The 27,321-nt window shown below is 45.8% G+C and overlaps 1 protein-coding gene across 1 annotated transcript in view; it reads left to right on the top strand.

Annotated features, from left to right (window-relative positions):
* The first annotated feature begins 349 nt into the window (after positions 1-349).
* CRYBB3 (crystallin beta B3) overlaps positions 350-27,321 on the top strand; it is a 149,429-nt gene continuing 122,457 nt past the window's right edge. Inside the window, exons 1-2 of the mRNA XM_069619383.1 lie at positions 350-635; positions 14,697-14,776. Coding sequence (XP_069475484.1) covers positions 14,702-14,776 — 75 coding nt within the window. The 5' untranslated portion in view covers positions 350-635; positions 14,697-14,701. The remainder of the gene's footprint in view (positions 636-14,696; positions 14,777-27,321) is intronic.

The raw sequence follows: 27,321 nt of genomic DNA, 5'->3' as shown, positions 1-27,321 counted from the left end.
AGTGGATGCTTTCCTTTTTGGCTGTAAATCCGCCGCATCACCTCCAAACTGAATTTTGCAACGCGGTAAAGTTCATTGTAATTCCGTTATCGCCCCCCCAAAAAAGGGACGGTATTTGAATTTCTGCCAAAAATGTACCTGACTGATTAACTCATAATGAGGTCCGCTGCCTTCTACAGGGCAGTAGCCACATCATATTACCTGCAGCAATTCCGACAACCTGCTCAGTGACTGGATGACAGCTGGTCGGTGATTAGTAAAGCAGCCCTGCCTACTGTACGTGTCACGCGACTGTGCATGTCTTTGGTTTGCAGTTACATCGAGTGCTCCCCGAAATGCTGACACCAGAGTTTGACTGGAAATCTGGCAAGGGACAATGGCCCAGAGCATTGGGAACTTGCTGACCCAAAGTCAAACACTAATCTGCATTGAATCCGCTGGCAAGCTTCAAGGCAGACGCAGGCCGTAGTGTATCTGCGGGCCGGTCTATTGATGGGGAATCTAATGAACACGATTCAATAGACAGGCCTGCTGCCTCAGCAGCCGCGTAATCTGCTGTTCTTTGCTGAGTTCTCCCATAAATACCGGCCTCCTGCGAGGTGGGCACGGCGCGCCGGACACAGTCATTGGAAGAGGTAACGCGGCGGCGGGCTGATTGCTTTGCTCTTCCTGTTGCCGGCTGACACCGGATATGCAGGGTTGTTTGTCACATCTTTCTGTGGTGGTGGGTGTGGCAGAGCATGTACAGTTTTTCCGGCGTGTTCCATATGGAAAATAGCCTTTGATATTTAACTTCTGGTGGTAATTGGCTGGTTAGCACTGTGTGGGGCACTGTGTGTGCAGTTATTGTACAGGATGGCTATTGTGAATGAGTACTGTACCTCTCATTGCTGACTTCTAGTCTCCAGGTTAAAATGCAGGATAGTTTTGAACGGCAAGACAGTCTAGTGTTTGATATTTAGTTATCTTCTGATTAGATTGTGTTCACATTAGTACTGTGTTTGAGCAGTTCCTGTGCAGCACGGTTATTGTGAATGAGTGCTGCACATCTGTATTCTTGACTTCTAGTCTCCAGGTAGATATGTATTATGGTTTTAAAAAGACAGAAGGAATAGTGTTTGATACTTAACTATCTTCTGATTACATTGTGTTCATTAGTAGTGTGTGTGTGTGTGTGTGTGCGCGCGCACAGTTCCCATACAGCACGGTTATTGTGAATGAGTACTGTACATCTGTATTCTTGACTTCTAATCTCCACGTGGATATGTATTATGGTTTTAAACAGCAAGAAACAATATAGTTTGATATTTAGTTATCTTCTGATTAGATTTCGTTCATTAGTACTGTGTTTGTGCTGTTCCTGTACAGCACAGTTATTGTCCATGAGTACTGTACATCTGTATTTTTGACTTCTGGTCTCCAGGTGGCTATGTAGTATGGTTTTGAAGAGCAAGAAGGAATATTGTTTGATATTTACTTATCTTCTGATTAGATTTCGTTCATTAGTACTGTGTGTGCAGTTCCTCTCCAGTATGGTTATTGTGAATGAGTACTGCACATCTGTATTCTTGACTACTAGTGTCCAAATGGATATGCAACATTGTTTGAGAGCGGCAAGACAGAAGAGTTTTGATATATTAAATTATCTTCTGATTACATTTCTTTCATTAGCACTGTGTTTGTGCTCTTCCTGTACAGCACGGCTATTGTCCATGAGCACTGTACATCTGTATTGTGTGTGTGGCGTGCAGTGCCCATACAGCACGGTTATTGTCCATGAGTACTGTACATCTGTATTTTTGACTTCTAGTCTCCATGTGGATATGTATTATGGTTTTAAACAGCAAGAAATAATATTGTTTGATATTTAGTTATCTTCTGATTAGATTTCCTTCATCAGAACTGTGTGTGTGCAGTTCCTGTCCAGTATGGTTATTGTGAATGAGTGCTGCACATCATTATTCCTGACTTGTAGTCTCCAGGTGGATATGTATCATGGTTTTAAACAGCAAGAAAGAATATTGTTTGATATTTAGTTATCTTCTGACTACATTTCTTTCATGTGTTCTGTTTGTGCAGTTCCTGTGCAGCACGGCTATTGTCCATGAGTACTGTACATCTGTATTTGTACCTTCCAGTTCCCAGGTGGCTGCACTATACTTTTTAGCATGGCAAGATAGACCGGCGTTATCCCCACTCGAGGAGGTATTCCTATAAGGGGTTGGGTGCATAAAGATTTGCTGTGCTCTGCAGATAATGAGAAGCTGCCCAGCAGCATGCCAGATTGGCACCATCTCCCTCAGAGCTGGTTCACAAAGCCTAAAATTAAAGAGAATCTGGAGATGCTAGCAGAGTTTTTGAGATCCTCATGTGCAGAGAAGAGGCCCAAAGATGTGCCCGCGTGCGCCTCTTAGTGAATCACCTCTAAGTGTATAAGGCAGCAGGGGCAAATGTGTGACGCTCACTGACATCTGCTGATTGCCTCCAGTGTCCATGTTTGTGATTCAGGCCCACATTTCATAAAATGTGGCAGATTTGATTTGATGTTTCTAGCTGGTACTGAGCTCAATTGTGTTGTACACCTACATCTGAAACGTGTGCCCAATTTGTTTGCGGTTTTCTTTAAAAGTCTTGGTGTGGATTCCAGTTAGCCTCTTCCGTATGGTTTCTACTGGGGGTACAGTCGCTGGCCTTTAGGTGTTTGGGCATCTACTGAACGGCTGTGGCAGAAACTGCAGCTCCTTTCTTTTGCTTCTTGGCATTCGCCGCTAATCGGGTATATTGGTTTCAATTGATATTTTTTATATAACACTTGTTTTTCTACTAGACCTATATCGACCGGTATCTGATAAACCATGTGCCTCATGTAGCAACAATTTGTAATTGGCCACTGTTTGGAGAGCATATGTTACGTTCGCCCTCTCCGTAACATAAGGGGGATCCAAGAGCTCCTACCATTGTGGAGAACATTGAAAATAATGCTTTTCAATTAACCTCGGCTTTTAGTTTGATTTTCTGAAGAGAAAGAGCTATTGTTTAAGTTTTTTCGTGCCTAGAACCAATTAAGTTTGCAGTGTATGCATTATAAAATCAGATTTAAGTTCAAATTCTGTGGGGGTGCAGCCCAGAGTGCGAGTACGCTGTGCAGCCGTTAACCATCAGCAACCGTACGGTAAGGAAGGTGCGGGCAGGCGGAGCAGCCATTACTGCTCTCCACTAAAATGCTCTGCCCCCACGCATACTTCCACTTAAACGCTTGTCTCAACGTACACTGTCTCTGCACATCCATTAGGCCTCCTCTCTCATGGTTGCATCACTTTGTTTTCCCTGCTATTTCTTTTGCGTTTATCTCCCTCTAGGTGTGTTGTTCCTGTGCTGTTACTTTCACTGTGCTTCTTTTGTGCCCCCTAGGCTCTTTTCCCCTCTCTAGGGTCCACCTCTTGGTATACTGTTGGTTATTGTTGGTGCCCACTAGGCCATTCTTCCCCTTCTAGGTGCCTGCTCTTTTGTGCTACTGCTGGTTGTTGTCCCCCCCTCTCCTCTCTAGTCCTGCTGCTCACAGTTGTCTGCCTCCTTTCCCCTTTCCCCTGCATGTCTGTTCCCACTGTTGAGTCTACGTGCTTGTGCGTCCCTGTTGCATTCCTTACTATGCCTGCTACCTTTTTTGAAATATTTGCAAGGAACTTTGGGTTGGTCACCCTAAGTTACCTGGGGGCAACCAGACGTGGACTCCCTGCTCACTGTGCTCAGAGAGGCACAGCTTCACCTCACTGATGAGGCCCAACAAGGCTGAAACACGTGTATGGGGTTGCTGTAGGTACTCTTGTTCAGAGAGGAATTGCCATAGCATTTCGGTGCTGGACTGCTCATGTGGGCGGGACAAAGACTGATATGCAAATGGGTATTTCCCATCTGTGAAAGGTACAGTGAGCAAAAAGCGTGTGCTGCAAACTCTCATCTCAGAACAGGTTATCATGCCTTGTTCTTTCTAGAGAGGAGCGCCTGCTACCTTTTTTGAAATATATGCCTGCCTTTGTGTCGCCCCCCCCTGCAATGTCCCCACCCGGTATTTCCTGTGTGGCGTAGTTCTGTGCTGTGCTTCCTCTCACTTTTCTCTCTCCTTTCGACCTGCACCCTTCTATGGTGCTCTTGGTCTCACCCATCCTCTCTAACTGCTTTTCTAACACCTGTCCTATCCCTCTCATGAAGTCTGGAAGGAACAAATTCAAGAAGGACATCCTGGTCTCCAATCCAGGCCTTCCCAGTGCTGCCACCCATGTCAGTACCTCCTCCAGACAGACTCTCACCGACATCCTCTTTGTCATTCCCTCTCCTGACCTATGGACCCTACATATGGTCGCTGTTCTCTCTCTTTTCTCTTTGTCTCCCATTAATGGTGGCACATGATGGGAGGTCTTCTTGGCCCGCTTCCTGTCCTCCAAAGCCATCATTAATGTCTATCTAAATGCAACCGTCATGGTCCAGGGCACTCAGCCCAACCTCCTCCTCCTGGATAGGTGTCTCCCATATCTTATCAACTTGCTCCCTTCTACTGCTACTCTATCGACTACACTCTGGCCCGTCAGCCACCTTCCTCCTCTACCTCTCTAGCTCCTCTGCCACTCCCTTCCACCTCTTTTGCCTCCTCTGTGGCTCTCCCCTCTGCCTCCTATCTGGGCCCTTTGCCACTTAGCGCTACCTCTACCACCTCTCTGGATCCTCTGCCACCTTCCTCTTCTACCCCTCTGGCTCCTCTGCCACTCACCTCCACCTCCCCTGCCTCCTCTATGGCACCCTCCTCTACCTCCTCTCTGGGCCATCTGCCCCTTCCTTCTACCTCTGCGCTCTTTTGGGCCCCTCTGCCTCTTCCACTGTTTGTACCTCTCTTCTGTATTCCACCCAGAAGTATTTCAAAAGTGGCAACCTGGTCTACATTGCTACTCTCAACGCTAGCTCTGCTGTCAAACACGCATCTGACATCTTCCACCTCCTCGAAGACCGTGATCTGGATGTTTTCACTGAGACTTGGTTCATGGCCAGCTCTGTCATGAGTTTTCACACTCTCCTCTCTGAGGGCTACAAGATCCTCACTGAACCCAGTACCGATCGGCCCAGAGGTGGAGTGGCCTTCATCTTTCTTGAGTGGGTCCCTGCCTCTATCATTCCCACCCAGGCTTACTCCTCCTTTCAATGCTTGGTCTGCTGGCTCTCTATCTCTCATGGACTCTCTCTGACTCTGGCCACCATCTACAGGCCACCTCGCCTGGTTGCCCTCTTACTCTCTGAATGGGCTGATCTCTCCTCCTCTCTCCTTGCCTCCACCTCTAACCTTCTCTTCCTCTGCGATTTCAACATCCATTTGGACTCCCCTGACCACTCTGGGCTTTTCTGCAACCTTTGTGACTCTCTCTCCCTCTCTATTCTTCCATCTGGTCCGACACACTTAGCCGGACACACCATAGATGTTCTCATCTCCTCAGACACCCCCCTCTCTAACACTCTCACTACTCTACTATCTTGGATTGATCACTTTTTGCTTTCAACTCACCAGAAATTGTCTGTCCCCTATGAAAACCTACACCAGCACTGCCACCATCCTTTGCGGTCATTTCGACCTTTGAAGCCGATGTCAGTTGCTGCTTTTGCCTCTACTTTCTCTCCTCCTCCTTCCTCTGATGCAGACTCCCACTCTGACACAGCCCTCTCTAACTTCATCTCTCTATCTCCAATGCTCTCGATATCCTTGCCCCGGTCATGAGGATCCGATCCGTCTGAAGCCTGCCTCCAAGTGCAATTCTTATTGTGACTTCCACCTGACCACTCTGAAACGCAAGTGCAGAGCAGCCGAGCGTAAGTGGAGGGCTTCGGGCACATCCTCTGACAAACTGGCCTGGGGCCTGCTCCAAAAGCAATAAAGACTCTCCGTCTTCTCCAAGAAGGGGGTCCACATTCAAGCATGCATCTCTGCGGCCTCTAACAGCAGAATGGCCATTCTGACTGCAGGCTCTACCTCTACTGATCCGATCCCATGCCCTCTGTACGGCCCTAGCTTCTCATTTCAGCATGAAAATTCCAGACATCCTGCCCACGCTACCTCTTCTCCTTATCTCTGTCCCTCTACCTCTCTCAGGACCTGTCTGACCCTTCTTCCTTCTCTTCTCTCCTATAATACCTGATGATGTTTCTGGACAAGTCTGGTCTAAGAATATGATATGATATGGCATTTATAAAGCGCCTATACACAAAGTGTTTCAAGGTTCAACGAGGCAAGGGAGGGGAACAGAGGGAAGATAGAGACAACAATCTTACTAGGCCAGGTGACATTGAGATCACGCAAGTGCAGGGGAGGTGGGGAAGGCGAAAAGTGTGAGGGGGAGGGGGAAGTGCAGTACATAGGATAAACAGTAAGTAGGACCAATAAATAAGTGCGGCCCGCTGGTGGCAGGTCCAAGGGTAAGTGCAGGCATCGGGTTTCAAGTGCTGGAAGGGGGCTGTAGGGATACAGAACCAGCCCCAGAGTGCAAAGGTTGCCAGGGGGGCAGTGCAGGTGTGCAACGGGTGGGGAGGGGACCTGGGCCAGAGAACAGAGGGTAGCGAGGTGACCAGTGCAGTTTCAGTTTCAGCAGGAGTTCAGAAGGGGAGGAGAGAAAGCAGAAGCAAAGAGGAAGCTCTTGAGGTGCTTCCGGAACTGGAGATGGTTCTCCTTAATTTTCAGAGAGACAGGGGGGCTGTTCCAGAGAGAGGCCCCAGCAGAAGAAAGATATCTACCACCAACTTGTTGCTTGGAGAAAGCGACTGACCCTGAGGGAGTTGGAGGCGGATGAGTGAAGAGCTTGAGAAGGAAGATATTTAGGAAGAGAAAGTTGAAGGTATTGAGGCCCCAGGCCCCAGAAGGCCTTGTGGACAATGCAGAGGGGTTTGAACTTAATCCTTGCAGCAACTGGGAGCCAGTGAAGAGATTTCAGGGCTGGAGAGATATGATCCCTGGGCTTGAGGCCAAGGACAAGTCTTGCAGTCCTGTTCTGGATGAGATGCAGAAGGCGGAGAGTACAAGCAGGCAGATTTAGAAAGAGGCTGTTGCAGTAGTCCAGCATAGAGAGAACCAGAGCTCTACAGACAGTGAGCTTCTGGGGGAAGTGGGTGGTTACATCCATTAAGGTTACATCCAAATAGGTGCTCCCATGCTCCTGCAGAACCATTAAGGACAACATTGTTTTCCTCGCTCCAGCCTTGGCCGATTTCTCCAATCATTCCTTTGCTACTGGATCGTTCCCCTCTTTTCTCAAGCACTCCCTTGTGCACCCCCTGCTGAAAAAGCCTTCTGTTGATTCTTCCAGCCTGGCCAACTATAGTCAGATCTCTATCACTCCTTTCCTGGGCAAACTCCTTGAGAAACTGGCCATCTCTCAGCTAAACCTCCACACTGAATCTGCTGGTTATCTCCATGACCTTCAGTCTGGCTTCAGATCGGCCAGAGGCGTGGAAACTGCTCTCCTGAACTCCTGTTAAGATTTACTTTTCAACCTTGACTCCAGCTCTCACTCTATCCTCATCCTCCTTGACCTCTCCTCTGCCTTTGGCATGGTCAATCACACCACCCTGATCAACCATCTCAGTGTGAACCTTGGCATCACTGGTTCAGCTCTGGCATGGCTGACCTCCTTTCTCTATGACCGACCCTCCCAGGTCCAACGTGGGTCCTTTCTCTCCACCACCTCTCTTCCCACATGTAGTGTTCCGTAGGGCTCTATCCTCTCACCCTGACTCTTCAATGTCTATCTGGCCCTCTTGACTCACCTGATCTCTACTTTCTCCTCCAACGTGCAGTGTGATGTGGATGACACACAGAGCTCAATTTCAGGCTACCGTTAGCCTCCTCTCCCTCTTCGCTCATTCCTGACTGTCTATCTGCTATTCAGGGATGGTGTGCCTCTAACGACCTCTGCCGTAATGCCAGTAAGACAGAGATTCTTCTCATTGGGACCCCTGATCCTGCTTTTCCCCTCTCCCTCTGGCTGCCCTCTTTGGGCCCCCACCCCTCACCATCCTGTGAGGCAAAAAACCATGGCGTCATAGTTGACTCCACTCTCTCCTTCTCTCCACACATCACGGACCATGCCAAGACGGCCCACTTCCAGCTGCACCTACTCAAGGTATTCTACCTTTCCTCACCTTCCCCCAGAAGTACTCTGTCTCCAGAGCTCTGGTTCTCTCCAGGCTGGACTAATGCAACAGCCTCTTTCTCAATCTTCCTAACTCTACTCTTCGTCCTCTTCAACTAATCCAGAACAGCACTGCAAGACTTATCCTTGGCCACAGGCCAAGGGACTGCATCTGTCTAGCTCTGGAATCTCTCCACTGGCTCCTGGTGGCCGCAAGGATCAAGTCAAGACCATCTGCATCATACACAAGGCTTTCCGGGGCTGTGGTCCTCTCTAAATCCAACATTCACTTCCTAAATACCTTCCTTCTAGAGCTCAGCTACCTCAAACTCTCTGTGGGTCGGACCCTACTCCACACAGAGAGTGGGGGGTAGATCTCTCTCCCCTGCAGGTGCCTTCGTCTGGAATAGCTTACCAGCCCCTCTCAAACCTGAGCTGGATCACCTGAAGTTCTGGAAGCTGCTCAAAACCTTCCTCTTCTCTTCTTCCTTCTCTCTCCTTCTCCCCAGCTAATCTACCTGTCTGTTCATCCTGTCTGGTGGCGTGATTGCCCTCAGAGTTACACAGGGTACCACGCTAACCCCCGAGCCCCCCACCCCTCTTGACCAGTCATCCTGAACTGCCTTCTCGCCTATCGAGCACCTCCGGTATGGGACTGCAACTTGTCCTCTGCCATCCTCACACTTACTCAGAGCCCTGCTGCCCTGCCTACACTTCCCCTCGTACCTCTTCCCTGCACTTCTCCCCACACTCTCTCCCCTGCACTTGCACTGTCTGAATGTACATCCCGACTCAAAAGGTACCACCATCTGAAGTGGAGGAAGGGAACAATGCAAAGTTTGTTTGACAAATTCCTTGTCAATTTCTAGGGTATTTCCATAGTAATTGGGACTTCTCAGGTGCACACAGCAAACTGACTTATTTCTTTGATTTTATGTCATTGGAATGGGCCGGGGGAGCCTTCATGATGAAGATCTGTGACGGGTTTCGCAATTATTGTTAAACCAACGTGTACAAGTAGGAACTACTTATAGACTGGAAAGGCGAGTTTAATATTTAACTATGTATACTGTAGCCATCGATTTATCTGATAAGGTCGGTGGGACTTCCAGACCCTGATCCAATTGTCCATAGCAGGAGGAACCAGAAAGAAAGGAAAGCTGATCTATGATTAGAAGCCCTACAATGAACATCAATAGTGTAGCATAACATACAAGCTTGACACATAAACCCTCGGTAACAATAAACAGCTATACACCGGGAACATACTAAGAAACAGGCTTTTTTCCTGCTATTTCCTGGAACAACTTACCAACACAGATCAGCTTGTCCTCTGTTCCACACTTCAGGAATTACCAGAAGGCCCTATTCTTCAATGAAGAGTTCACTGTTTGCTCCTCATTCCACCAGAACCTTCTCCCCACAAAGCTCCTTCCTTCCCCTGCTCCCCCTATGCATGCCAGCAACCTCTGCTACCCATACACCTTACATGAAAACCCCTGGTGCGTCCCCTATGTTCAGTGCTCCGTTGCTTCTCAGCTAAGGTCAGGGTTTATAAATCCCACTCATCGGATACACATATATATATATAGTGAAAGATTTAATTTTTCAGAATAAATTCTTGAAATCATTTGTTGATAAAGTAAGCTTATTGAAGAGGTATCACGGACCTTAACACAGGTGTAGCATTGGTGTTATAGGGGACTCCTTGATCTTGTTAAATAATAGTGGTAATCGTTATTATTAACCCCTGGCATGTGCACATCACTGTTCTTGGGTAATATGGCCGATGCCATGTGACGCTCTTCAACCAGTTTGGTAACACAATCACATTTTGAAAAAAAGCCGCTCATCAAATACTGTTTTCTTGGTGTCAATACGGAGCTACCAACAAGGAATAGCTGAGCACTTTGTAGAAGAAATATATTGCAGCAAGAACATGAAGAACAGAAAGGTACATTGAAGAGTGAGGTGTTTTGGGACTGGTTGAGTTCATGTTACAGAAACCAGAATGTGATAAGTAGGGGTTGAGGAGGTGAGAGAGAAACATGTTATTGGGATTCTAACATGTGGAACACTGCACAGCTAATTTTTACATATTCACATCACACACATTTACTTTTGAAGGCACAGCAGTGTTTAGATTTAAAAAACAGCAATTTAGCCACTAGACCACGTCTCAGCTGTGCCAAATACGAAATGTTAAACGTTTTACACCAAGAGCCAGTGAAGACTCTCAATTCTTAAATCTGTCCACCCAAGCTTATAACCTTTTGTTTGTGAATGAGGGGAACGTGATGCTGGGATGTTCTCTCATGTATCACTCAGTGGTATGACATTTTTGGATCTGAGGTTGAGCTTTCCGTCTCACTGTCTCACGCAGGCAGTGTGGGCAGCTGGGGAGATCAAGCCTCAATATCAAATTATAATACCATTGGTATTGTTCCGATGTTGTTCCAGGTGTGTGCAGTTTATCTCCAACAGTAGTCCTTTCGAATTGTTTTTTCTAAATATAAAACATGAAAAGATAACTCAAGGCTGTACGTGGTGTAATTCTTGCTTAACTTGAGTCTTTAACTTTGTCTCTGGCACTATAATGCCTGAAATATATGCTATGATGGCTTTAAACTGCCCTAAAATCCCTTGACTCGCAATACTCCTCATTTAATATCGACGGATCTCTGATACCAGTCTCTCCTTCGGTAAAAACACTAGGCATCTACCTCGACGCCACTCTCTCCATGACCCGACACGTATGCGCAATATCCTCTGCTGCAGCCTACTCAACCAATTTGTAAAATGCAGCTAGGCCCTTGATATACAGGGACAACTGCTTCACTACTGGCTAGCCATCAAGGACCGGATTCTCTTTAAGAGACTCTCTATTACCCACAAGTGCATCTCTAATTCAGCCCCTCTGTACCTAGTGCACAGTATCAACAAAGCACAGTTGATAAGGCCCACCAGAGCCATACACTCCCACAAGCTAAGCCAACCCAAATTCAAACGCACCGAAGCAGGAGGACGTAGTTTTCCATTGCTGGCCGCCAAATTCTGGAACTCAACTCCCACCTGCCCTCAGAGTGGAAGAATCATACTGGATCTTCTGCAAAACCCTAAAAATATGGTTATTCTCACACACCCCTGCCCCCCACTACGGCCTATATGCAGCATGGTATAAGATACAGTTATGACCTTGCCCAACCCATGCACTTGCCACTGGCGGGAAATGTATAACCATGTATGTAACTGTATCCTCGCCATCTGTGCCTTGCTCCTAACCAATGACCTCACAACGGTCTAAATGCTCTGAAATGCTGTTGTCTGTACCTATGCCTTGCCCATCCTGGGTCCATGTAACTGGAAACAGCGCCCGGATGCCCCCCCGATTTGTGTGCGCTCTACAAATGTCAACATAAATAAATACATGAATTATAACACACAGTCCACAAATTGACCAACCAGAATGATATGAATAAGGGCAATAACATTTTATGAAAGCCTGCTGTCCACAACTATTCGTCATGCCATTTAATTCTTGAACCCCATCGGTGGCCCGGGGGTGCAGGGGTGAACCATTCCCTCCAATTCTGGAATTAACAACTGTGTTCTGAGGAAGCTGGATTCTGCTCCCACATGCATGACACTATCGGTCTGGCTACGCCACAGCTTGCCTCGGTTGCCTCTGTCCCCTTGCCCAACCCGTGGTACCCTCTCTTAATTTCTGTAAATGCTGGACACCATACGTCTCTACCTTTGCCTGCGCCACCATGGAAAGTAAGAAGGGACTTGCTTCTCAACCAATCTCGGAGGGGTTCCATGGTGGCAATATTTAGTTGAGCTGAGCTTCCCTTTGATGAAATACTGCATGTCCGCAATGCCCTTTAATCAAAGGGAATCTTTTCTTCCAGTAAAACAAACACAGCTTGCATTCTGGGTGTGATGCTGTGGTGCTTAGAAGGCTGGTAACTGCCCTAAGCCCTTGTGACTGTGCTTGCTACACTCAAGCCTCACAGCTCATTATTGCTATAGTGACAGGGTGAGCAGCCAATCGGGTTGCTTCAAATGCATGCTGAATTTAGTGGTACAAACCTGCATTCTGAGCAAGCTGTTGGGTGCTCTTACTCTTCTCCCTTGCTCCCCGACACCACCTACCTACCGTCCACATCCCACCATTAAATCAAAGTGAAACGTATATCTGCTGCTACTTCCTCTCTGTAAACCCTTCCATGGTGCGGTCTTCCCTTGCTTGGTGAACAACCATGGAAGTAGAATAGGGGCTCTCCCTAGACCCTCCTTTGCCATTTTCATGGTATCATCTGCTTTCTAGGTTTTATTGCAAGAAAAAACAAAAAACGTTTGCACCCCCAATCTATGCCAGGGTGCTAATGGCAGTAATTCATGAGTATTTTATTTATTTATTTTTCGTTTTTGTAAAGCACCACATGCCCTTAGGCCTCAGAGCACACAAAAAGCCAGAGAGAGAGACAAAACTACAAAATTCACAAAATGAGGAGGCATCAATTAACTAAAATCGGGATAATTTAATCAAGCGAGTTGAAAAAGAAGGTCTTATTAGATTTATTGAATATAGACAGTAGGTGATAACGTCCCTCCACCCTCATCAACGGCCCATACTCTGTTCAGGCCGCAGAATGTTACACTCTTGGATGACCCTCCACTCCCTGTATTTTTGTGAAAATAATTCTCTACCAGCCAATTAAAACCTGACTCTGGCAGTATATCTTACTGCCGACTTTTCTTCAAGATAATCCTGATAGCGGTATCCAGTCATTTTACCGGGAAAAAAACAGAGTGTTAAGTTTCACCAAAAGCCAAAATACCTAAAATGTTAAATAAATATGTATATGCTAGTTGAGTAAGGGTTTAAAATGGGTGGGGATGCGGTTGGGTTGGGTGGGGTTAAAAGGATAGAAAAACAGGGGGCTTAGTGGGGGACCCCCTAAAATAAATAAAAAAACGACTCTGTATTTTTTCTGTATTTTGACCACTTCGGTAAAATCACATATAATCCTAACATCACACATGTAAACTAACATGGCCTAGCTAGTATATCCGGCGAAGACACTGTTTATTTTTCATTATTTTAAACTGAAGGCATCATTGGAAGTTTTCTGCTCCCCACGAACATGTTCTAACATCATGATCGAGACTTCTAAAGCACATTATCAGGGAATTCTAGTTAGATAATTGTCCTTCACCCTCTTTAGAGACCCTCGACCATGTCTTGGTGCACTAACTTGGCTAACGGCCAATTGTGAATTATTTCTTAATAACAAAATGTAAGATTTCATTAATGCTAAATGAAAACAGTTATACATATAGAAGGGGAGTTTTCAAAATTGGCTTTAAAATATTTACTGCCCTGTTGTGTTCCAATTTGTATGAATATGAGGGGGCTCTGTTTATTTAACATTGTTTTTTCATATTCACATTATATAACTGTTTAAATATTAGGTATTAATTTTTTTTTTTTTTTTTGTGCTGATTGAGAATTTAAACTTGAAGCATCAGCCTCCAGCTGGGAGTGCATGCATAAGTGACCGTTAAGTTTATTTTTGATTTTATTGACTGGGCATTTATCAACTGTTCTCAGTATTTGCTTATGATAAGATATTTTATTCATATCGCGCCCATGCACACGTGTTTCAGGGCGCGATGATGCAAGGGATGGGTACATGGGAGAACAACACAGCGATCTCACTAGGGCCAGTGACACTGGGAACGCGCACGTGCAGGGGAGTGGAAAGGGGGGAAGTGCAAGGGGAAAGGGAGGTATGGGAAGTGCTGACACGAGATAAAAACAACAGGAAGTGCTGAACAGCAGGAAGCAAGTGCAAGAAATTAAAGTCAGACAACGGGTGTCAAATAAGTACGGATGGGGGACTGTAGGGTTGCAGATACAGACCCAAGTGCGGAGGGAGCAGGTGCAGGTAGGCAGCTGGGCGGGCAGGGATCTGGGCCCAATTTCAGAGGGTAGCCAGGTGCCCAGTGCAGCAACAGAAGAGATCAGCAGGGGAGAGGAAGAGAGAAGGCAGATGCAGAGAAGAAGGTCTTGAGGTGCTTCCAAAACCAAAGATGGTTCTCCTCAAGTTTCAGAGAGGCAGGGAGGCTGTTCCAGAGGGAAGCCCCAGTCGAGGAAAGGGACCTACCACCAACTTGTTGCTTGGAGAAGCGACTAACCATGAGAGAGTTGCTTGAAACTTACATCCCACTAGCTCAATCTTTTAGAGAGAACTTTTTCATACTATTGATTGAGAAGAACATTGGCATCACACTGGTGGACTCAGCGCGTTTGCTAATATAATTCCGGGTTGTGGACCATGGCTGGCTGGAGATGAATGCAAAACTTCCAATTTTGAAAATAGGCAGTACGATTGGCATTTGATGGTATCCATGTGCTGTGTGAGAATGTAGTACCAAAGTATTGCAGCGGGCATTGCACCAATCCCATTCTCAGCCATGTCATTTGTCTCCAGAAGCAATGCTAACTTTGTGTTTTGCATCTTTCAGATAAAATGGCTGAACCACAAAACATGCCAGAACAGATGGCAGCTGGGAAAAGTCATGGAGGGATAGGCGGAAAATACAAGGTATCTACTTAAAGCAATCATCATCATTAATTTAAAAATGTACCAACCTAAATGATCATTTTTAGGTTAGTAAAACAAAAAAATACCATTCTCTTGTATGTATTTTGAAAATGGTTGGGGAAAATAAACCTTAATAAAAAGTTATTATTTTGGAATCGCATCTGTAAGTTAGTATTGTAGATTGGGAAGGGGTTGGTTTGTATGCGTGTGGTTCTTTTTGCTCTACTGCAAACAGACACCAATGGGGACTTGACGGGATGTCTCATCCTTGTGACTTTGGTTTGTGCCCAGTAGAGATGTGGCAAGTGCGTGGGCGTTGTGTGCAGTTGCAATATTGTATTATATGCACGTATAAAGAACATGTCTTTTCGTTGGTAGGCTAGCCAAGGGTTTAAACATTTCTGATGTTACCGGTTTAGGCTTTTCATCTCTGCAACTGTTTTATCTGATTGATGGGTTTGGACTTTCATACGAGATTGGCATAGGCACCTAAACAAAAAGTAGGCCACGTTCACGAATCGCAATTGATAGCTTTTTGCTACAAACTGTTAGAGTGGTACCGTGGGACATATTTTCGGGCAAAATGTGTGTAAAATGGGGCACTTAAAGCACATTAGGCCATTGACACTGGTCTTCCCAATTGCCACTGCACTAGGAGACTAAAATGGCTGACATTGGCTCAGGAAACTGCTCACACTGGCCTATTGGGCAGGCTCTTTGAACATTGCACTAAAGCTCCCTCTACACCTCTTGGTAAATGTCAGTTTCTTACGTGGAGGGGGAAATATTTGCACGTCAGGCAAATGTGGCAATTGGGCACCTTATGAAAAAGTAGTGGTGTGGGGGAAGCTGGAAGGGGGCAATCTCTCATGGTCAAATTACCTCAAACTATGTGAGGTCATTGATCGACTGGACTGGATCATTCTAAGAGTCTTTGGAAAGGAATGATTGCTTGAGGAACGTTTACAAGCTTATGAGTGGGTCTGGAGATGGGGTGTGAGAGATATGTGTGAGCTGGAGTGTAGGAGATGTGCGTGAGCCGGGGTGTAAGAGACGTGATGGAATTAGGGTGTGAGAGAGTTGCTGGAGTCGGGGTGTGAGACAGGTGCTGGAGAGGGGGTCGGAGCAGTGATGGACGTGGGGTGAGTACACTCCTTTTCACAATAGCAGATCAGAATTTCTTATGTGTTGGAGGGTTTGCTAGCTTGGATTAAATACATGGCTAGTTTGGTCAGCGCCCTCTTGGCATGCACTCATCATGTACACGTGTCTGACAACAGGTGGTCTCTGCAATTATGTGGCGCTTCTATGTTTTTGTCTGAAACTCTTTTCACGAGTTGTCTGGTACACATTTACAAAACAAAGGTTACGTGATTGCCTAGCGTCATGTTTTCTTCCTCCGAACATTTGTGCGCATTGCCTTTGGCCCGTGAAATGGCAAAGACTTGAGGAACAAAGAGTTGGCAACCCATGGCGGTGAGTCACAGGGTTCGGCAGGAAATCTCCAGTGGGAAGTTTATTCCCCGGGTTTACTTCATAGCAAAGAAGGCAACATGCATTGTCAAGTGTGGAAGTCCGATTAGAGCTGCATTGTCAAGCAGTTTCCTTAATATTTCAAGAGTTTCATTGAATTTACATAGGAGCCTTGTTCTAGGCAAATAAACTCATGTTCGGCCCAACATCATTCAACTAGACAAGTAGTAAATAGACCGATGGGACCGAGGGAGGGGTGTTGGTATCAACATTGCTGTCGCCTATATTGTGGAGCACAGTATATGCAGTAAGATACGGAATGCTTCTAATGCTCATTCCTTAAATTGCGGGTTCTAGGTGATTTGGTCTAGATCATTTTCTTGACGTTGATTCCATCGAATTATTTTGTTTTTAATTGATTTTGCCACAAATATATGAGAGGGGACCCGTTGCAGCTCCCCCTAACCTCCATACACTCAATATTAACCGAAACCCACCGACATATATTTGTGACAGAATCAGGTAAAAAAAAACCTCCATGAAATCTACTTCGAGCAAATATACTGCTGCAGAATCTCCCATCCGCAAATTGCACAGTTGAAATCATCAAACATCCTGGAATTGGTGTGATGACGTATAACAAGTAGAGCATGAAAACAGACTTCAGCACTGACTAGACATATGGGGCCTAAATTAGAAAGATTTGCATTGAGTCGAATCAGGAGATGACTGCGAGCATCTCTGGTTTTCTCCTGCTACTTTATACCTGCTTCTCAACCCCTAAAACTCGAGGCTCACGCGTGAGTGACTAAGACCTGCACCCAGGCACCCCCACATCTTGGAAAAAATAGCAGCTGGCAATCTGAAACGCTGACGGGTATCCGGCTGCTCTGCCACAGTGCACATGCCTGCGGGTCGGGAGCCTTGTGCAGCTTAGCACTTCTTCCATGGCCAACATATACTTCTGCCTCCCCGTGGGCTGTGGGGCGTCTTTGATAGACACTTTGGAGCAGCACCTGCCTCTTGAAGGCATTACACAAAAATCGTCTCCTGCCTGGATTATGTTATAGCATGTTTGCGGATCCTAGGTCCATTTGTCCCTGATTGGATCCGCAGTGTGTGTGCCGTTGTGGCGTCCCCTTCTGCAGGCAGTAGCATACCGATCTACAGAGTTCTAAAGCTTCTATATTGAAAGAAAATGGAAAAATAGAAAAACACGAGGCATCTTTAAGGGCATTTCTGCATCATTTGGCTACGTGTCCTGGATGAGCACGCCATTGCAAACATTTATTTTACAAAGGGAGAAAAGTAGCCGGCGTTGACACTAAACTGCAGCTTCAGCACACCTGTGCATTGACCCATGCCACCTGATATATCTGCTCCCTAGTTCTTTGGATGAACGACATAAACAATTAGATGAGTTGATAAGATCTGTCAGCCACTTTTAAAACTGAAAAGTATCTTTATATATGTAGACTTAGGCAGAAAGCTGCTGTAGAAGGACGTCATTTTGTTTTCTTTTTTTCTTTTTTTCTTTTATTGCATCAATTAGTTACCAAAGGAAACTTTAAATGCATAATGGAGGTAAAAGAAAGAAAATTTAAAAAAAACACAACTACTTCAATTATATATAGGGGAGAAAACAGTATAACTAAGGAAGAATGTTTTCTTTGTCAGATGTGTTCTTTGCTGAGCCAGGAGACATAACAGCCAACCCAATCATGGGCGAGGGCGTCCTTGATGTGACTGTGTCATATATGCACCGAAGTGGTGATTTATGCATGTGCATAGCTGTAGAAAGCAGCAGATGTCTGAAGTTAAAGCGTGGGGAACCTTTGATGGCCAATGCAAGGTAAATAGGATGATTGTGCAAGCATGGTTATTAGGGTGCTGCGTGTGTGTGGCAGAGGGCTAAACCCACAAACTTGGTTGCATGACAATGCATTCCTGGAAATCACCAATGCGCCCTTACATTGCAGGCTAACAGTTGCACCGTAATTGAAGTAGTAGCAACCGGGAAATGAGGCATGCTACACTGATGCAAATGACGTCACCAAACAATTTGCATGTCTCCCTATGTGAGAGAGGGTATGCCCAGAGGTAGGTCCCTTGCTCGCTGTGCCACAGAGAACCAAGCTGCACCTCACTGAGAAGGCCAGACAATGCGAAACATGTCTGGGGTTGCTTGTGTTTCTGTGCAGAGGGTACCTGGCCTAGCAGTTCAGGCAGGGCTGCTCCCATTGGTGGCAGTACCTGACTGATTTGGATATGGCTTGACCCCTTTTGCAATGGCACAGACAGGCTAAAAAACTATGATGTGGAAGGCTTCCCAGAGCATTGCCAGTGGTTCAGATGTATTCAAACATTCCACCCATCCCGTTTCTAGATTTGGTTCTGGAACTGCAGTTGCAGCCTAGTGGAGAAGGTGTGGTGTTGCAGCAGTCACCCAAGATGAGCAGGCTGAGGAAGGAACTTTCTAACAGGATGAAGGCTACCCTTTAGGGAATGTCACAAAGGCTAGGGTGTACAGATCCATGGTTTGCACATAAGTACGATGTTGGAGCCAGCATGCAAGCTGGGAACTGCAGTTCCACCTCTGGTGAAACTGTCCTCAGTGTTATAGTTCTGTGCAAGTGGCTCCATTCAAAGTACTGTCACCATACCAGCTGGTGTTTTGCATACCTCGTTCTGCAACCTTGTGAAGTAGGTGTTGGATGCTATGCTGCAGCGCAATCAATATTATTATTATTATAATTATATGATATATTATAGTAACTATTGAGCGCGGACCTAGCTTCGAGAAGCAACAGTGCGCTTTACAGAGGGATACAACAGACCAGATACATAACAACGTGCTTTACAGAGGTAACAACAGAACAGATATGCAGCGGGTGGTAGGATACAGACAGACCCAGAGGAGGGGTACAGCTTTACTGGGTGGTGGTGAGGTCTAGTTAGTAAGGTGGTGTGAGGCGCGACGAGATGGCCTAGATCTTGAGGAGGAGAGACTCCTTGATGAGGTGGGTCTCGAGTTCTTTTCTGAATTGTAGGAGCCGTGGGGGGAGTCTAATACTGACAGGAAGGAGGTTTCATAGCAATAGTTTCCAGAGGGAGACAGAAAACAGCAGAGAAGGAAGAGAGCCTTTTGTGGAATTGCATGTTTTCCTACACAAGCCCATTTTATTTCACCAGCAGGGCATGAACAGATATTCCACACTTGTAAAATGATGTACTTTTTATATGTGCAGATGGTGTGTGCAGTTGGCTTGTCAATTACCCACTATTGCACGAATTTACCTGGATCAAACCATAACTTTTTCGTATACTCCACAGCAATATTGCTTCTTGCAATTGTGAAATATCTACCACAGGAGTGTGGATACCATTTGGATAAGTTGATCAGTAGAAACCGTTGGCGCGTGATGAATTTGTGTGCATCCTCCACTGAAACAATGGGCAAATGTCTTTTGTAAGGAAGGCATGGTATCAAAGTAAAACAGACACAAGAGACCACAGTTCAAGGGTGTTTATTGAACCTTATCAAGGGTGTGATAAACACCTATAAACACCTATCTAAACCTTAATCTAAGATGGGAGTAAGCTACGACCATCAGCTTATTATAATGCAGTGCTAGTGAAGTCTCGTCAAAATAAAAGGGCCTATACTAAAAAAATAGATTGCCAATCCTTACCGCAAATTTACAAATAATGTGGGGCAATGATCATACAACTAGTCTTGCTCAGCTGGGCTCGGACTAGTCTCAGTTCAATTTGTTGGCATCCCTCAGTCGGGTTCACATTAGCCACAGCAATACCTTTTATCGTTTGACTCATGGTTCACTCCGGATCCCGCTCTTCTGGGCCCAGACCCCCAATTCACAATTAAAGTTTGTATTAGCTATCAAAGACTTTTGAATGTGCACAGGGTTTGGCTTAACCCGTTGCAGGACCACTTCAATCTCCCAGTTCACAATTGTACACTCTCAGTTGGATACCTAACAGAGACATTTCGAATGAGCACCCACGTGGCACCAGGCCTCTCTGTATATGGTATCCACTTTAGTCTCAAAAGTTCAGTCACTTGGATATTCAATTATATTTGCGTCACTCATCACATACGTCTTAAGCTTTGCTCTTTGCATATTTCTTCTTATAATGTTGCTGCTTGCAATCTTGGTTCTAACACAGACCGGTCTGCAATCGGGCTCCCCTACTCACTGGCTGTGTAGACTTTATTGGAGTGGCTTTGTTATCGGAGCCATGGACAGTACCACAGCGGCAATCGTTCCTCCCTGCTTTGACTGTCAGTGCGGGAAAGCTCTGGATACATTCAGCCCACAATGCACCTTTCTTCAGCTTTAATTCCCGGTCTTATGTTTCTTATCTCCAAAGGCTCATGAAAGTAATGGTTTTCCTCCTTTGAAAAGGCCAAGGGAAATTCCCTCCTTGCAACCCCTTCTGGTCTCGCCGTCTTTCTCCTCATATTAAACCGCCATCTCGAAACTACTGCTTCCTTGTGTGTTTTGCCTTGCTCAGTGTGTGCTTTCATGCTTTGCTTTTTATCAGTGTGGGGAAGGGTAATGGAAGTTAGGTGTGTGTAATTATCAGTAATTGCCTGACCCTTGTTTTGGGACATGTCAGCTATACGGCTCTGGTGTTAGTCTATTGTCGCTCACGATGAACTGTCTGTGAGAAAGTGTTTGTGTCGGAAAAGGGGTGGGAGGTAGAGCTGTTTGGTATTCTACCTGGTAGGATGGGGAAAAGGTGTTCCAGGGAAGGGGCTACCGCATCTCACCCTACCGTGTCCCTTTTCCACTCCCCGAAGACGCCTCATAAAAGTGATCCTCCTGCACTGGTCCACCCCCAGGAACTGGTTCCAATAGCGATCTCCATGTTTTGGCCACCTGAATGACAGATCCCTGGGGACTAGTGGGTAAGACACTTTCTGGTTTCTCACACTTTTTACAGACATTGCCCATTGGATTGGACACTGGATGCCTGTCCACTCAAATCTTGGCTCTTGACACTCGTTCCCAACCCAGGTGATGTTTTGGAGGTTTGGTACAATCAGGGCCACATGAAGACCAGCAACAATATTGATCATACGTTTGGCCTCTTGAAGAGTAGGTAGAGATGCCTCGTTGTGTCTGGTGGGCTAAAGTGTGAGCCTGAAAAATGATGTTGTATTGTCATGGTGTGGTGTTTGCTTCACAACCTCACCATCACCCTGATTCATTACCTCCAGACTGCAATGAAGTTGAAGGAGAGGTAGCACCACCAGAAGTAGGCGACAACGGATCTATGTGATTTTAATGAATTCCATTACAGAGAATGCCTTTTTACTGAACCCAAACCTTTTTTTGGGGGGGTTTGGGGGGTCCCCCGTAGCCTCTTGTTTTTCTATAAGCCCATCACAACCCCATCCCCACTGGTTTTACCCCCTTGCCTCACCCCACATGCATTTTCACCAAATTTATGTATTTTTTTCCTTGTTCACGTTTTCAGTAAAAAAGCATTCTTCATGATGTATTTGGTAAAATCACTGGATACCGCAACAACAGTGGCAGAAATGGTTGTGGTGGGAATGAGAGACTTGCAACATGGAATGAGGTACTTGTTGTTCCCTTGTATCTTCAGCAGCAGTGCAAATGCATGCAACAGACAGCACCAGATGTGCGGATGGTATATCAGTCAACAAAGCAGCGCCCAACCCATGGCTCCTGCAAACACGTTTGCAAACAGGTTTTAAAACAACTACTTTGACACGGGTGATTGTTTCCATATATATTTACAGCACAGAGAAAGACATCTACCCTCCAATAATCTGTACACCATGAATAAGAATTTCATCACAAGCGTCCCACACAGCGGCTTACTTAGTTTGCAATGTAGAACATGGAGAGTGTAAAGAAACTATTGTCGTGAAACTGTACAACAAAAAACAGGAGGCCCCCTAGGATTTATAAATATAAAGGGACAGCACGCTCCATGCACAGGGTCCTCATACATAGGCAACATGTTAGTGGATGGAACATTTGACTCACTTCTTTCACTTGGGAATTGGGCCTTGTTGCCTGCCTTATGCACTTGGGTCTGTATCTGTAACCCTACAGTCCCCCTACCTGCACTTTTGGACACCTGCTGTCTACACTTACCATTGCACCTGCTACCTGCTGGCTGCACTTCTTGTTATTGTTTTGATCCCATGTACAGCACTGCCTCCGCCCCCTCCCCTGCACTTGTGTGATCTCAATGTCATTTGGCCTAGTAAGATTGTTGTCACTGCTCTCCCCCTGTTCCCCCTTCCTTGCCTCGTCATGCCTTGAAAACACTTGTGTATAGGCACGTTATAAATGCCATACCATATCATATATCATGCGCATTCAGTGGATGGGCACCCATGTTTTCACTCTTGCTTGGACATACCTGTCGGAAAATACCCGTCGAGGGAACATTTTCCTGTGCTACCACTCTCGGGTCGCCTGCTACGCTCAACAGCAAAATCATACTTTTACCCTTTTCATGGACGCTACTTGCGGTGCCACGCGACTGAATAACAATAGTACAAAGGAGTTGTGGTACTCTTCCCTTTTCCTACATGTATTTAGCAGATCATATTTACGTTCCAGATTTTGCAACAGCGGCTTAAGGGAGTTCAAATATCCTGTATTCATTTTGCACACCTGAAGCTAACAATTTGATCATATAGACATTTTCCAGTGATGACTTCTGCAGAACACTACTGGGATAGCTGACAAGTGTTGGCATACTTTTACAGCTGCCCTTTTGTCTGTGTGTAAGTGCCTTCAAGATAACCGCTGCTTTTAGTGACTGCTAAATATCATCTCATCCCTTCCCTATCTGTGTGGGAACGTCTGCTTCCTTTGATACAAAAGTGTGGTTTCTCACTCGCTCCTTTAAAACATTCATGAGATCACACTGCCTATTGGTCGTCTTAAGCAGTAGTCGAAGTTGGTGGGAGCAGTTGGGCGGGGTGCTCCTCTACTTTTTTAAATTAAGTTTTACTGTTCTCATACTTTTATTTTCAAAGGAAACCGTTTCCGGAATGGTTTAGTTTTAAAATAAAAATGTAGCAAGAAGTTGAAACTTGCACTTCAGTGCAGTACACTGAACATTCCGCGCTCCCCTCTAGCCACATCACCACGCCCCCTCCCATGCACAATCCATACCCCCCCAACGTACGTTGGGGGGGTATGGATTGTGCATGGGAGGGGGCGTGGTGATGTGGCTAGAGGGGAGCGCGGGCAGCTCAGCAGGGAGCATAGTTCCACTTTTTGTACACTTCGACCACTGCTCTTAAGAAGTTCACCCTGAGCGCATTGCAGTGTCGTGCTCGCTACCATAGGTGTAGGTTTTTCAGTGAACATTCTCTCCTCCTCATGCACATTGGCCATCTCATGGCCGACTAGTAGGACAAGGGTAGGTAATAGCTGTAAACAGTGAGCAGTGCCTGCTATATTAATGATGTTATCACTTTTTAAGTCCTCGTGTACCTTTGATTTGCCTTCAGGCTCCTCTTCTGCTGTGCAGATTTCTCCTGACTATGAAAAACACTTTCAGCTCCTTATTGCTCACTTTATCTCTCTGTTAAGCTTTCTTCTCCCCCTGAAGTGCCTGCTTCACAGAGATTTCTGCAAGAAGAAAATGCCAATGTATATGAAATCCACGCATTCTGTGGATGGGTGTGCACCAGAACCCTTCCACCGCCCCACTGCCACACATATGCTGCTTAGTTTTATGGGTTCTGCTTCCCGCTCGCCAATTTCTTCTATGCTCCCTGTATCCATTATTATTGTTATATCAGGGAATGTATTGAGTGCAGACCTTGCTTCGACAATCATCTGAGTGCTTTACAATCATAGGGAGAAGAACATGGTGAGGGGAGCAGAGAGGAGGGACCCGACAACAGGGGAGGGGGGCGAGGTGGGTAATTTGTCAGCAAGGGATCTAGAAGCATCCAGGGGTGGAAACAGTGGGCATCAAATCGGCTAGTCTCAGAGAGGGTGGGGAGTGAAGGGTGTGTAGACGTTGGTGGGGTCATTCCTTGAAGAGACAGAAAGGACATGCCTGTAGCCTGGTCTTACCTGCAGACGTTGGTGATTCACGTTTCATGCAATGAGCATGCTCCCGGCACTCTAGCACATCCCTCTAACATGACGATGGAGATCATGCCGACTTTTTAAATATCTTTTACTTCAACCATTACTACTGTTAGTTGATTAGCAGTCTCTTCTAAATCTTGGTCCTTATGGACAGAGAAGTTTGGAATGTCTAGACTCCAAACAGTTGGTGATCGTGGAATAAGGCCCCTGGACGAGTGCTTCAGGCTCAGCCTCACTAAAGTATGTTTCACATCTTTGGAATGCCCTTAGCTTCTCTTCTAATTTCTCCAACTACTAATCAGAAAGAACCTGCCCATGTGCTGCACTTGTCAAGGTCAGAGACCCCCCAGCACCACCAGAGGACTGACCAGGCCGTGGGGAAAAGCATATCTGAACACGATGTCACTGCGTGTTTGTCCAGTGTTGGCTGCACAACACATACTGCGCATGCAATGCAAACAAAAGGGCAGATCCTGGGTGGTTTACACACCTATTCTTGCTGTCACTCCCTATTGCTTGTTGCAAAAGAAGAGACTCTCTTCATTAATTGTGTGCTGTACTTTATTGCTTCAACAGTGCAGTGCAGAACATTTGCATTGCAATACTGCCTGTACACTGCACACCATCGCTTATCAGTACCCGAGAGTGCTATGGTGGCACTGCCAGTCCATGAATGGTACAGTCCCATCATGAGATGCAGTGATGGGACTGAATGTCCCTTAATGAGACTGTGAGCTCCATCATATCATATCACGGGATGGTACCATGATAGGCTATTTGTCCTGAAAGGAGACTATCCATTCCTTCATGGCACAGTCTCATGACAGAACTGTGTGCTGACAGGACGGGCTGTCTCTTGATGGGACACGACTGACTGCAGCCAGGTGCTCTTCATGGGTGGATAGTCTTCTGTGCCCCGGAAGTAAAGGTAGCGGAGGAAGTGGATTGGACTGCACGTTCCTCTGATTTCACTTAGTGACAGAGCTTTCCACCTATCTCTAATATAACCTTAAACTCCCCCATAACAGGCTATACCAGACATTTACAGCAGTCTCTGGAACACCAGTATATTCTGCTATGATTAACTTGAACGCTACTGGCATCTCAAGGTTCCAGTACATCACAATGGGCAACATGTCCTCTCTCTGAATGCAACATGCTCCCAGCATGGACATGATATCCATTGAAAAATAACCCTACAAACATGATTGTTAGAGCAAAGGAATGGCCTTTCACACAAAATACAAAAGGGTGTCCTTTGGGTTTCCAGGGGAATATATGTGGGGAGTCCCTCAGGTAGCCAGGAGTAATTCTGGTGATTGGTTGTGCCACACGTTCTGGGTTCTCCTATAGCCTTAATACCCGGGCTATTTTGGACATTCAAGGCCAACACAACAAGTTAAAGGACAAAGTGATGTAAGACTCTCTAACACTCTCTCTCGTACCTTATATGCACGGTTCAGCCTGCTCGGCAAGATTTACAGCTATTAGCATCCAAGCCTTATTCCCTGGTGCTCATATCGCTCGTAGTGTGAACATGTTTGCTGTTGAAATCGAGAACCTGCTTACATGGCTGCCATGAAATCACAAAGGCAATTGCTATTCATCTTGGAAGGCTTCATGACTCCTAAACCGATGTCCTGCTTTAAATTATACTTGAAAATGCCTATACGTTTGGCTGTCTTTGTTTGATTTTGTTTGCTGCCTTTCTTGAATACAATATTTTTAACCATAAAAAAAGATATCTTTCAGAATAGAAAAGGGCTCTCTTCTGTTTCCATATCAATGCAGGGGTTCAGATCCACAGATGGTGGGGGAAGAGCAGAAGCTGGAGAATAGTAAAGTGAATTACGAAAAAGGGAGATGAGCTTTGCAACAAGCCTTTGAAAGCAATATTAGTTGTTATTGCCCATGTCCTAAGCAACCAGATTGGCTGTGCTGCACCTTTCAGCTGGCCATCTCTCTTATTCTTCTATTTGGTGTAAAATAAACACAATGAAAGAGTGCTTCTAATGCCAGTGCAGTAAACCTCAAACACAGAGCAGTGGATGTTACTTAAGCAATAAGCGCAGAGCTGGGGGTGGGGGGCATTACCATCTCAGATGCTGCCCCAGGCCTATAGTAACAGGCCCCAGTGAAGCAAGGGCCTGAACGCAGCCCCGGGGACATTATCGGAAGTGGTAATGGCATCCCAGCAAGGGGCTTATTGCAATTAGTATTCCAGCCCGTTTAGACCGGAGTACTAATAGCTTCTTTTTTCAGTTGTCACACTCTTCAGCCTTTAGCAACTGACAAAAACAATGAAAAAAGATGACCACCATGGAACGGACTAGGTAGTCTGTTCTCCCTTTCCATGGCGGCCATTGAAAAGCAGAAAAAAGTAACAAAGAAAATGGCCACCATGGTATGGGAGACAGGACATGTAATCCCTTCTCCCTTTCCATGGCGGCCATTCGAACATTAAATGTGCCACAGGGAAAGGCTTGTCGGGCTGGTAACGACTCTGCGAAGGACAATGAACTTGCTTGTTACAAGCTCATTGTCCCTCGCCGGATACTAATGATCATTAACACCTACATAGATAGGACTAAAAGCTTGCACCCAACTAAGGCATCCTTACCCGGGTGCAAGTTAAGGAGCTTGGTTTGCTGCTTCACAGGCCAAGCTCTCTGGTGTTAGAATTGATCTCAGTGACAACCTCCACCTCATTCTTGGATTTATTAGCCTGCTACAGTCCACCATCACTGACATTAGCCTGTTAACAGTGGGTTCACATTTTCATATTGCCCAAACTGGGCTGCCACTGTTGTGGAAGCAGCTTTTTAAACTCTGGGTCTCTTTCCCGTCCCATAACTGTACTTATATTGAAATGCAAAACCACTATGTTGACATCTGATTTCATTGAGCTTTTCAATATGTAAATTCATCTTTAAAGTCCTGATCATCATT

Source organism: Ambystoma mexicanum, chromosome 10 (assembly GCF_040938575.1).
Source record: "Ambystoma mexicanum isolate Mex_15411 chromosome 10, UKY_AmexF1_1, whole genome shotgun sequence".
In the NCBI taxonomy this organism is placed as follows: Eukaryota; Metazoa; Chordata; class Amphibia; order Caudata; family Ambystomatidae; genus Ambystoma; species Ambystoma mexicanum.
Note: the sequence above shows the minus strand (reverse complement) of the source record. Positions and strands in the feature narration are given on the sequence as shown.